Raw genomic sequence first — 12,830 nt, forward strand, 5'->3', positions numbered from 1 at the left:
CATGGTTAAACTAGGGGGAATGAAAATTCGTTCTCAATTTTCATTCTCATTCTCATTCTTCAACATGAACCAAACAAACCCTAAGCAACACCCTAGTAACCATTCATCTGTACATTATGGATACAAGTAATTTATAAGTAACTTTTCCGGTATGCACATGTTCATAACATTCACACGTGCATAGAAAATTAGAAACTATGAAACATCTTTGATTAATTAAATATACATATGTATATCATTCAAATGAACGATTATTAGATCATTCCTTAGTTAACAGTAAGAATTTGACAAATAAAAATAAGTAAAAAACCGCAACTAAATTGCAAAAAAGTTTTATCATCCGAAAACTTGTTCATTTTCACTCAGGATTTCGTTCCAACATCTGGGCCTTGACTTAGCATCCCTATTACTAATAGTAATAGTAATACCATCAGAACATAAAGCCTCAAATCAATCGCAAAATCGGTTTAAGTTTCCGATGGTAAAACCGAACCAAACCAAAGCAAATTGGTCGAAACAACTACACATGACCCTTGCTTTTGATTCATAACAGCAGCAAACATACAACACACACATAAGAAAGACACAAGGAACGTCAAAATCTGTATATAGACAGACACGACACGACACATTTAGGAGAAGTCTTCGTTTTTCCATTTCCGGCCCCTTTTTCCCCCACCATATATAATACACAAGATCAAGATGAAACTAAAAGTTGGTGGGGCGGGAAATCCTGTTCATCATTTCGTCAAGATTCCGCATGCGGTGCTTGCATGCAGCAAAACCATTTCTTCTGCAAACCAGAAGGTTGAAGGTCAAAGTAAAAAATCAAATCTTGCAAAGACTAACAAACAAAGGCCGAGCTTTTTTATGATGTATTGTCGAAACGCTTTTTACAAAGAAAATGAAAGAGAGGGAAAAGGGAGGAAAGGAAAAAAGACGTGTGTTCTTGAAACTTCATAAAAGGAACGGAACGAAAATAATGAGAAGGTTCCTCCCAAAACTTTGCTTCCAAGTGTGGAAAGGAAGGGAAGGAAAGGTTGGAAAGAAATTAAAACCCTTAAAAGATCATTAAAATTACAAAACTACCTAACATTTCATTATAAAGGATATATTTGTAAAAATCACATCTTTCCTTTCATTTCTCTCCTGGTCAAGAACATGAAAATTTTTATTTTTCTTTCCTTTCCTTCCTTTCCACGAACACAAAAAAATTATTTCCTTTCTTTTCCCTCGCATTCTTTTCCATCCATATTTTTTATCCCCAAATTCAAGAACATGGCGTAAAAGCTCGATAAAAGGGGAAAATCAGTAAAAATGGAGGGGAATAGAAACAATATAGGGGTTAAACAGTACAGGAAAAATGCGCTTGATTGTTCCAAAAACTAAAGCAAAACAGCTATTGGAACTTGGAAGTAGGAATTGGTTGCACAACTGCTAAGTTTTCTGAAATATTTACACACACACACATTTTTGAAAGATAGTAAATTGTTGAAAGAGCAGAAATAGGACCCTTTGTCTCCTTGACACAGCTTATACTAAATTTGCGGTAAACTTTTACACGTCCAATCAAGTACAACGTTGAATACTACTTCCTCCACTTACACTATGAACCTTTAACTTTTGAGTGTGGTATGGCTAACTTTAGAGAAATTTTGTGTGGTCATAAAGAAAAGTTGATAACTGTATAAAGCAATAAGCTTTATACAAAATAAAAGCTTTGAACTAAAGAACTTCAAACCTAAGTTTCAACCTGTTCCATTTGGAAGCATAGGGTTCGCTATCCGAAGTATAAGGTTGATTTCTAGTCATGTTATCCGAAGTATAAGGTTGATTTCTAATCATGGGACGGAGGGATAAATGGTTATGAATATGTACTTGGATAATGGTACAAGCCATACGGACTGTATATAAGTGCATGCGTGTGTATTTTAGTGCTGCATCGCCATTTCTTCTAGGCATAATACAAAACCTTTCTTCCATCCCTTTCACGCCCTCAAGAAAGAGAGACTGTCCAATGCGGCAACGCCAAATTGGCTACCCATTTTTGGGGGTTGCTGCCACATACAATCAGGGAAAGAACTCTTGGTACCGCAATCATAAGATTTAATAACTAGAACTATAACAAAAGAAACTAAATCCATCTATAAGAGAAAAAAAATTAAGGGGTCACTTACAGCTGGAGGTTTCTTTACAGGGGCACTGGCTTGCTTAAAACCAGGATCTACATTTGTTGGCGACTCTGTCTTACCACCTGTCTTCTTCTCATCCCTGGCTTTATTAAAAATCACAGTAAAACCCTCAGCTGAAGCAGGATCATTAACATCCCAATCTCCAAACTTCGGCAATGGCCTACCCTTCTCCTCCTGCCAAAACAACAAGAAACTAAGCTTAAAACAACAATTAGGAAAGAACTTCAAATTTTTAGTTATAAAATGCATGATCACATGCACAAACAAGAATATGAAAGTCAGCAACAGATGTGATTCACTTGAACATAGATATCCTTATCCAGACATCCACAAAATACATACCTATTGTAACAACAAAAAAGCCGAGAAAACAAGGAAATCATAGAGGCACTTGACCCCATTGTACCAGCCCTTCTCAAGTACCTTCAGGTTTAGGAGTTCAAGCCTTATAAGAGCCAATAGTTAGTTGGTGTGTGTGTGTGTGTTTGTGTGGGGGGGGGGGGGGTGACCTGTGTGTTTTGGAAGGAAACCCAGCCAAAAACACATCTTAAAATTAGATGAATAATTAGTTTAACCAGCACCAAATAACTTTTGAGTCCATTAGAATCCTACTGATTCTAAAAACACACCATTTCCTCAACCTCAAGTCCACCACTATCCACAACATACATCCATAATATTTGCAATTCTAATCGTGAACAGAATGGAAGAGGAAATAAAACGAAAAAGTAAAAACACAAAGCCTTGATGATTCCAAATTAGGAATTAATTTGAATGATCGATAACATAATAACAAAATCCCTAAATTGATCAAAAGAAAAAAATAAGTGCAAAATCATGATTAAAACTCGACTGTACAAGTATTACACTCGAAAACAACCGATCAAATCGAATGATTCCCTGTACCAACATAACAACCACAAAATCGATCGATCCAGAGCCATGAGTTATGATCAAAAAGTAACATACATAGAAAAAAGGAATCAGACGAGTTTGGATTCGATTCTTACCGACATGAATTTCCAGGAGATATACTTGAAGAGATTACTGATTCACTGGTGCTGTGGAGAGAGAAATCTGTGAGAAATAATCGGAGTGAGGATGGAAAGGTCAAAGGGAGACGTTTGTAACGGAACGGTATCTTTTCTTTGAGTTTAATTTCAAACCGTCTAACCCTAAAAATGGCCTTGCAATTTTATTTCATTCACCGGTGCGGGACGGACCCAGAATTCAAACGGTGGTATCATTTGAGTATAAGAAAAAATTATAGGAAAAAAAATTCAAATGATAGTATCGTTTGACTATAAGAAACAAATATATGATATTTTTTTCAATCGGTGGCACTATTTGGCTGTACCGTTTGACTATAAAAAACAAATATACGATATTTTTTTTCAATCGGTGGCACCATTTGGCTGAGAAAAACTTGGGTCTGGGGTGGAATAAAATTTTACCAAATAAAATTTGTTCTCATTATAATTTCAAAATACATACGATGGCACACAACAGATTAATACGGTTGCACCTTCATGAACCTAAATTTTTTTACCCTTCGACGTAGGAATAATACGATGGCACGTGCCACCATATGCACCACTATAGGTCCGTCACTGAACTGGTGAGCATAAGCAGTTCTGAAAACTGGTTAAAAAAATTTATAAAGATAAGTAGTCACATGGTTTTGAGTTCTATGGAACGTCGCTTTTATACTTGCATTTTTTTCGACAAATTGTATTAAAATGAAAGGTATTATGAATTGGTTTCTATTTTCAAAACATCGAAAATAAATTAATTTGATAAGCATACAATTAAGGGAACTGACCATGCATTTTAATACCGAAATATGGTGGTATTTTCATCACTTTATTTTGTAGGGTTGAGTTTCTGATAATAAGGGAAGTTATAATGAAAAACGTAAGAACAAATATCTTCATCCTTGAATAAATCATAATTGGATGTCAACACTAATGAGGTGCACCGAAATGCACCTGATCAATTCCTTTCTAGAACGCATTGGGAATAGGTTTCGCCAAAGCATCGACCAATGATCATCCATGACTTGTATGTACCACTAGTGCCACAAAGGCTTTTGGAAAGCGCCAAATACCCTTCGTAAGGAGTTGCTTATCGTGAATCCAGAAATGAAATTCACAAAAGAAGAACTAACAGAGGTCTACTTGGCCCCTCACATCAATCCCACGAGGCTCTTATCCATTATAATTCACGGCAGTGTATTCGGGGTTGTTGTCTGATGTACCCACGGAAGTGATGAAGTTGCTTTGACCCCAGACTATCTATTCCCTTTAGACTGCGTTTAGTGTGTAGATAGGGTGGGACAGGACAATACAAGACAAAAAAAATAGTCTCATGTTTGGCATGACACACGACAAAGACGACATGGAACAAGATGGAACTGAACTCATTTCATGGGACAAAATTAGAGTTTTTTTTGTTCCATCAAAAGAGGTGGAACAACCTTGGACTAAAGTTAAAATTACTTAATTACCCTCTTCCAAATTTAACTCTCAAATCTTGGACTCTCAAATTTAATTACCTTGGACTCTCAAATTTAACTCTCAAATCTGAAACCTAAAATTCCCCAAACTTCCAAATCCGAAATCCGAAATCTTAAACCTAAAACTCGTTCAAATCGAACTCTCATGTCGAACTCCTCTTGATCTATGTTTGAAATCGAACTCCTCCTAATCCATGTCTGAAATCAAACTCTCAGGCCGAACCCTCTCAAATCGAACCTCTTCGTCCCTCAGCGTCCAGATATACATTTGAAGATCAATAAGTAGGAGTCTAGGAGATGGGTGGTGGTGGTGGAAGAAGAACCTGAAAACAGATGTATTGATGGTGGAACAGAAGAACCTAGAAGTAAAAATAACCTGAAAAAACTAATTTCACAGTGACTACTTGAAGAGGATAAAAATGAACTAGGCTTTTTTTAATGATCGTACGGAGGCTTTGGGGGTGCGTGGTGGGGATTTGTTTAATTTATTTTATTGTTTAGTTTTTCTAAAATGGTCTGTTAAATATTTTAAATAATTTTACCGTGATAAAATTATAAAAGATACGATTTATGTAACTTATTCTAAGTTTTACGAATAGATTTACTCAAACATTTAGTTGATTTATGTTATTTATAGTTCCGCTAAGAAAAAGGTTTGGATCTTTAAACCTCAAGAGGATGCCATCGAATGTTATCACATAATAAAAACTATTAAACAAAGGTAATCTGGTCATTTTATCAGTTTAGTCCCGTTCTGTCCAGCTTACCAAACACAAAACAGACAATCAATCCAGTTAGGAGGTTCGAATCCCTCTCCATCCGCAAGGTCATAAGTTCTCGTTTCGATCATCTCTAGATAAGAACGAATTGCTGCAAAGAATGAGAAGTGGGTCTCGCTCTCCTAATCAATCATTAGCCTATCCGTCTCTCCTTTACCTGGGCTTTTCGTAGTGATGATGTTGACGTCAATTGACCCGGTTTATAAATAAATAAATATTCATAGATGATCATAAAATTAAAAGTGATCAAAGATTCAGATATATTATTATACCTTTAACTATAACTTCTCTTTCTTACACAATTCTTTTTCTTATTCTATAAGCATTTCTTTAGATTAAATGGTGGGTATATGGTTTCATTGCTAAAACCACTTCACCTCCAAAATAATATCCCCACCCCCCATCAAAACCGGTCTGAGCGGGCCTCGAATTTTCGTAAAAAAACATAACCGGTCCCGACTCCTAAGCCAATCCCGTGCCAGACCGGGCCAATTTTGGCCATCTCTACGGCATGATACTCCATTAGTTACTACGGCGTGGTACTCCATTAGTTATTGGTACGCAGGCTTTTGGGTTTAACTGGTGTGCAAAGAAAACAAAGATAGAAATGGAAGGTTTTCTAAAAGCTTCAAATACTTGGTAACATGAATCACAAAACCGAATCAGCTAAGAGCTACGAACCAACCAAAAAAAGCTACGATTTACATGAAGCCTGTCGATCTTTTCCTGTTTTCAAGTTTCATCTGTTTTATTCTAGTCCGAAAACAAACCCAGAAGACGGCATTGCATTTCCACATGACCAAAAACACCATCTTTTCTCGCTCTTCAAATTCTTAAATCTGAAAACCCAGAAACAAAATAGATCAGTCGTTAGCCACATACCAAAACAACGGTTTTACGGCATAAGGATATGGAGAATACATGATTGTGAGTTCCCTTTAGTCGATAGATGAAGAATGGCTGAAATAAAGTGAAGCAACCAGCCCGATATCTCTATCCAAACCCGAACCCTTCATTAGCTTCGTGGATAGCAAGTAGTAATCGTTCCTGAAGCTGTTCTTTTGACGGGTATTCGGGAAGATCTAATTGGTTGAAACTGCAAAAAGACGTAAACGTAAATAAAACAATCTAATGCTCGAGTCACGGCTAACCAAACTAAGAAAACACAAACCAGGTATGAGCCGATGGCAGCCTCTCTGGACCTCCATAAGCTTTGTGAATTTGAAATCTTTGTGGACCAGATATACCTTGCAATGCTTTAAAACCTTCCAAAGGAACCTAAGTAATACATACGTGTATGAGGTTAGTGATACAATGAAATAAGGTGGGGCTTGTCCGTTAGCAGCTTAATGAACTTAATGGCACTCACAGCTTATTCGGTCTGCTATATACGACTGTCTGGTAGTGGCTTAATAATATAAAAAGTGGCTTATTCAGTAAGCTTCTAGGGGGAACTTTATGCGAAAAGCCAAGTTTTTTCCGAACTTGTCCCTCCCAATTAAAGAACATGTTCATTCCACCTATAAAAAACCCTCCCAAACAAAAACCTTCTCAATCTATACAAATAGATTAATGCAGACAGACTTTTATCCATACAGGATCTAATGGAAAACCAACCAAACAACCACTTACTTAGATACTCCATTCGTCCCAAAATAAGTGTCTACATTTCCATTTAAGTTTGTCCCAAATAAATGTCCACTTTGAAAAGTAACTATTTACTTTCCAATCATATCATTAATTACGAGATTAGAAATTATTTACTCCCTTCACCATCGAGGTAAAATAGTCATTTAAGAAATGAGTGTTGTACAGATACTCCATATGTCCCAAAAATAAGTCACATTTCTATGTAACTGTACCAAAATAAGTGTCCACTTTGAAAGGTAACTATTACTTTCCAATTGTATCATTAATTACGAGATTATAAATTATTTACTCCCTTCATCATCAAGGTAAAACAGTCATTTAGTAAATTAAAAAGAACAATGATTATACTTTCTTAAAATTGCATGCCTTCTTCATTGTGGATATCTATTTTTGGGATAGAGGGCGTATGATACTAGCATACAACAAATTACTAGTAGCTAACATATCATCTTAGAATAAGGTTGAGGGGAAACCCACCAAAAAAAAAAAAAAAAGACTTAGGAATGCCCTAATAACCATTGATCTGTACGATATGCATATGTGCATACAAGCAACTGAAGATGTTTCCCAATTTCTATGCATGCGTGTACGTTATGCACATGTGCGTACTGAAAAAATTATTTACAAATTACTTGTATGCACATGTGCATACCGACAGATGAATGTTTACTAGGGTTTTCTTAAGTTCTTCATTTTTACCGTTTTCCCTTGAACCTGACCCTATCATCTTAATGTTACTGGTACAAGATCACTGGTAATAACAACATCATACCTTTGATGTACCCGTCACAAATTGAAGTAATCTCGCCCTATCTTCCTTGTTAAATGCTTTCACAACCTCCCAAAACCACACAACAACATTAGAACCAACTGTGTATCCGGTATATTCAGTGTGGGCCTTCAGATCATCCACTGCAATAACAACCGGTTGGTTACCTTATTATTAATCTTGAAAATACTAGTTACCACATGTTTTAAATGCACAAGTAAGCTAACTCACAATCGATTTCTGGAAGTCCACTGATCAGCAACTCAAGCTCTTTATCGTTGAAAATAGAAATGAGGTCACGTGGTATCAACTCATTAAAACCCTCCAAAAAGGAATTAATTTGAGGTCGTATCGCATTTGTTAATATATGTTCAGCAACAAGATCCACATACTCGTGCTTTGTTTCTTCCGTTACCCGTATATTCCGTCCACCCGGTTTGAGCTCATAATCGCTAACCTTTTCCCATTTAAAGAAAAAGGCAAACCATCAATCCGAAAGGAATAGTCCAACCAAATTTCAATACTAAAGTTGATGACAATTTCTTCAGGGTCTGTTTGTTAGCAGCTTAATGAGCTTAATGGGACTCCAACTAATTCGGTCAGCTATATATGACTGTTTGGTATTGGCTTGATAATATAAGAAGTGGCTTATTCAGTAAGCTTCTAGGGGGAAGCTTTATGCAGAAAAATAAGTTTTTTTTTTCCAAACTGCCCTTCCCGATTTAAAAACATGCCCGTTCCATTTATCAGACACCCTCCCAAACATAAACCTTCCAAATCTACACAGACAGATTAATCCATACAGGACTTGATGGAAAACCAACCAAACAGCCACTATGCAATCCTATATGATTTTAGAACATCAAATTTATATACCAATCCTCACATACCTCTGTTTTCTCATAGAGGATGTGCTTTTCTTCATCAGCGTCCATGCTAAATGTAAGGTCGAGGATGTCACTTACATCGTTCTGATACAAGAAACAGTGACAGGAAACAAACCTAAGTATAGAGAAGGAATAGGAACCATAGTAGAAAACTGCGTTAATAATATAGAAGCATAAACCATATCTTCGAGCATACTTACATCCAGCAACCACTTCAAGTTCTTGTAATAGTCAGGATCAACAGCCTCTATATCATGATATGTTACCTTCACACCAAGGATATGTTTGTAGAAAGATCGGGTGAAGTAAGCATCCAACAGTTGCCCATCAAACAAAGCTTTAGCAACCTGTAACAGGAATTTAGAACCTCATTGTACAGCAACGGAATGGATTAAGTTTTATTAAATTTAAACAGAAAAAGATAAGTGTTTCTTTGGGAGATACCACACGGCCCACGAATTTGAAGTAAGAAAGATGCTCTGTCTGATAAACAGAATTAGGATTTGGCTGGAAGGTTGCATTGTTTCCTCCAGTGGTAAAAAGCAAAGCTCCTTTGTCAAATATTACCCTCGACAGCAATTGATACCATTCTCTTGTCAAACCACCAGCATCAATACCCTCTTCGCCTTGAAAATGAACATTTAAACGACCTTTTAAGTCCTGAGTGGGTCGCATTCGCAACTGATTGTAGGAGTCTTCTAAAACATATGCCCGTCGAACACTTATCCGCAGTGGTCCTGTTAAGTGTTGATCATGCTGCTGCCTGATTCTAGAACGGAAATAAGACCTTTTGTTGTCAAAATCAATTAACCGCGGAGCTTTCAGCATCATAGAAAGTGACTTCTCCAACAAGCCAGGATTTTGCCTGACAAAAGCATTCAAAAGCCGCCGATGCTTCTCAGCAAACCTCACAAATGTCACAGCACCATCAATCCACTTCTGAGAATCCACCCCATTTGGTGATGAATTTCCAGAGAACTCCTTCACTTCTGTTGCGGTTGCATAGGCATCATCTTGCTGCAAAAGAGTATTGTTTGCTTGAAGCTTTTCACAGAGGACCAGAAAGGCCTCAATGAAAGGCAAAAGCCTCTGAGTTCCAGGGGGGAGAGGAGGAGATAGAGATGAAGAACCCTGAGCATGCTCTCCCGCATTGGCATTTGACATAACCGAAGAAAAAGAGCTATGGGTCAGCTGTGTTTCTGTCACACTTATACACTCACTCAATTCTTGCCACAAAGGCTCAAGTGAAACATTTAATTTCCACATGGTAACATGCTCCTGATTGTCATCATTCTTCACATCCTTACTGCCATCAACACCAGATACAGTGAGAGAACTAAGTGTCTGCAGGATTCTTAGAACAGCAGCCCCAGCCATGGATCCAGCACTCAAACCCAGCATATGTGTGTTTCTTAGCGTGATGAGTTCTCGGATGGCGGAACTGCTCAGACTATGAGCTAAATTTGAAAGCTCTACAATAAAGAACTTCCGATGCGAGGGAGCAACTGAGGCCAACTTCTTTAGAACTTCCCCAGTAAGCAGGTACACTTTATCTGATAGCCTAGTGGACAAATTATTAAGGTGTCAACCTCTCAAGTAATGCAACATCTAACAAATAATCATTTCAGACTTGAATTTAAGCGGTTAATATGGGGGCCAATTAATGCTACTAATCAAATGCAAGAAAAGCACACAAAAGTATCAGGGAGCAACGTTCTGGGTATCCCAAGCAAGAACCCAAAACAACTGAATTTTTCATGCATAGTAAAGCCCCGGATTATCCCTTGTACATCACAAGACTCAGACCCTACAATTTATATTCCTAGTCAAAACAATCTATGATAACTCGCTTGCAGTACATTAGACAACTAGAGGGTAAAATAGTAAGAATGAAAAATAATCATTTTGAAAGAAAATGCTCATTTCAAAACAAATGGTGGATACAATCGAAAAAATTAAGAAGTGAATCATAATATTACCCCTCATGACCAAGAAGGCTGCATAGATTATGCAGATCAGTTTGTGGTAGCTTCATGAAGATATCATGCATATTGACGCTTTTCTGGTCATCTGACGTAGATAATCCATCACCGACACTTTTATCATCCTGACTAGGTTCTGCTCCTGCTGAGGAAGAATCTCCTTGAGGATGATCAGCAGCTTCATTGCCAGGCAGACCTTGGGAATTGGTCACTGCTTGTTCAGCTTGCGATTGACAATCTAACTTTGAAGCAGCAGTGTATACAACMACTTGAAGCAGTCCCATGACCTGCAACATTTATATGATACGATGGATGTTAAACCCAACAACAGCACTACAACCCAGTACAAGTGAAAGCCTGAAAGACAACAACAATATAGATGGACCAAAATACCTGTTCGAGATGAGCAATACTGCGAAGGAAAAGCGGCTGATTCAAGAGCTTTACAAACAATAACATAGGAATATCACCCTCCAATCCAACAGGACGAGAGATGTCTCCTCCTTCAATAACTTTCTCTTTTCCCTTATCATTCTTCCTATCATGGTATTTGAGATTCAAGGATTCCGGAACAAGTGAAGAATCAAAATAGAACAACAAATTAGCAACAGAAGAATGATTTGTAGCCAAGTACGTCAAAATTTCAAGGACCCGACGCAGTACTAGAGGTGGAAGACCTGTAAATGAACAACTCTCTAGCATCAACATCAACAAATATTAAATTTTCAAACAAAAATGAGTGTCATGTTAAAAGGAAACCGTACCATCTAAGAGCTGTGACCGGGCATAAACAACATTAGACAGACACCCATAAAGCCTCTGAGAATTTACTGTTGTCAACCCACCTACAGGGCCTTCAGTCTCCATCTTGATCATGTCCAGTAGCAGAAAAACAAGAATTGCCCTTGTACAACTATGAGCACATAAGTTCAGGAAAAGTCTTTGCAGAAGGCCTTTCCCAAGGGGCTGACAGCAAGAAGTGAAAATGGTGAAACTCTAAACTGAATGTGTTCTATATATTTCAAAGACTAAATAACCTAAATATCAAAATTGGCGTCCTCTAATGAAGTTTTCTTCAAGCTCAAAATGAGCTCAAACCAAGGTTGTAGTTCAGTCATTTTCATTCCTCAATTCCGTCTTTCAGTCACCATGATGTGATGATAAATGGACATGAGACACAATTAGAGAGAAATGGAAGAAGAGCTTCAACTCTAACAATTATCTAAGACACTATAAGTTGCGACGTGATTTTGAAAAACAAAAAGAATCAGTTGTTTTTCCAAATGGTATTACGTTAATTAGTTGCTCTTACAAACAAAAATCAGACAATAGAAAGAAGGTTGGATGATGTAATAAGCATTATATAGCATCCATCAGCATCAATGGATCGAGTAGTTTTTCTTTCATAATATTTCACTTGATAGTTTGACTAGAAAACAATTAATAAAAACACTTGCATCAGGTTTTATTCTCAGTATCGAGCATTTAGAAAACGAAAAGGATTGTTAAAGACGCTTTCATAACAAAACATAAATACAAACTAAGGGAGTAGATGAAGTGTACCTGCGCTAATCGTAGGAGCCTGATCAACGCTTTCAATGCATCAGGATCTAAAAGCGGCTCCCCCTCAACTTCCTTCATTTTCAACCTTTCAAGAAGAGCAGAAGATGTTCTTCGTCCTATTGTAACACCAACACCCCTATCAATTACTGTCTGCCTATCAAATCCCAAGCCGTTTCTCCGGTTATTGATTCTGTGGCTACTTCCAAACAAACTACGAGCCTGATAGTGACTCATAGCTCTATCCCTGAGCATTTGTGCTTCAGCAAGCAACGGAGAGGGCAATGCTGAAAGAACTGCCTCTGAAGACGTCAATAGCACCTACGAACAAGCAAACAACATGAATTAAGCATACTAACACAAGTATGAAGTCCAGGAGTTCAGGATGCAAAACCTCTTCACGCAAATCAGCTGGAAAAGTAGCTATAATTGAAGCATTATCCATATCCACAGGTTGCCCTTCAGCCTGATGTGCAACCCTCTGTGCACGTTGTTG

The 12,830-nt window shown here is 37.5% G+C and overlaps 2 protein-coding genes across 4 annotated transcripts; both read right to left on the reverse strand.

The window, feature by feature from the left end:
• Positions 1-322: 322 nt before the first annotated feature.
• LOC112500731 (protein NOI4-like) lies at positions 323-3,364 on the reverse strand. 3 transcript variants are annotated; one of them, XM_025104298.1, is made up of 3 exons: positions 3,203-3,364; positions 2,178-2,366; positions 323-793 (listed from the first exon to the last, which is right to left on the reverse strand). In XM_025104298.1, exons 1-3 carry the CDS (start codon positions 3,206-3,208, stop codon positions 749-751), a joined length of 240 nt encoding a protein of 79 aa, XP_024960066.1. In that variant the 5' UTR covers positions 3,209-3,364; the 3' UTR covers positions 323-748. The 3 variants fall into 3 exon arrangements, with proteins under 3 accessions (XP_024960066.1, XP_024960064.1, XP_024960065.1); XM_025104296.1 differs by lacking the exon at positions 323-793 and adding an exon at positions 824-1,954 and having other exon boundaries at positions 3,203-3,362; XM_025104297.1 differs by lacking the exon at positions 323-793 and adding an exon at positions 1,844-2,057 and having other exon boundaries at positions 3,203-3,362.
• Positions 3,365-6,053: 2,689 nt separating this feature from the next.
• LOC112500730 (E3 ubiquitin-protein ligase UPL1-like) lies at positions 6,054-12,824 on the reverse strand. The gene is made up of 13 exons (XM_025104295.1): positions 12,729-12,824; positions 12,338-12,655; positions 11,539-11,740; positions 11,168-11,451; positions 10,772-11,061; positions 9,237-10,353; positions 8,993-9,139; positions 8,796-8,876; positions 8,137-8,362; positions 7,909-8,048; positions 6,658-6,764; positions 6,408-6,582; positions 6,054-6,325 (listed from the first exon to the last, which is right to left on the reverse strand). The coding sequence occupies exons 1-12, from the start codon at positions 12,777-12,779 to the stop codon at positions 6,480-6,482; spliced, it is 3,066 nt and encodes a 1,021-aa protein (XP_024960063.1). The 5' UTR covers positions 12,780-12,824; the 3' UTR covers positions 6,054-6,325; positions 6,408-6,479.
• Positions 12,825-12,830: the final 6 nt, after the last annotated feature.

This window comes from Cynara cardunculus, assembly GCF_001531365.2.
Source record: "Cynara cardunculus var. scolymus isolate 2C chromosome LG 17, CcrdV1, whole genome shotgun sequence".
NCBI classification, from domain to species: Eukaryota; Viridiplantae; Streptophyta; class Magnoliopsida; order Asterales; family Asteraceae; genus Cynara; species Cynara cardunculus.

Bases quoted from the DNA above. Each gene is read 5' to 3' on its own strand.
- LOC112500731 (XM_025104296.1), bottom strand. The intron at 1,955-2,177 runs GTAAGTGACCCC...TATTATGCCTAG, and splicing joins CTGTAAAGAAACCTCCAGCT to AAGAAATGGCGATGCAGCAC.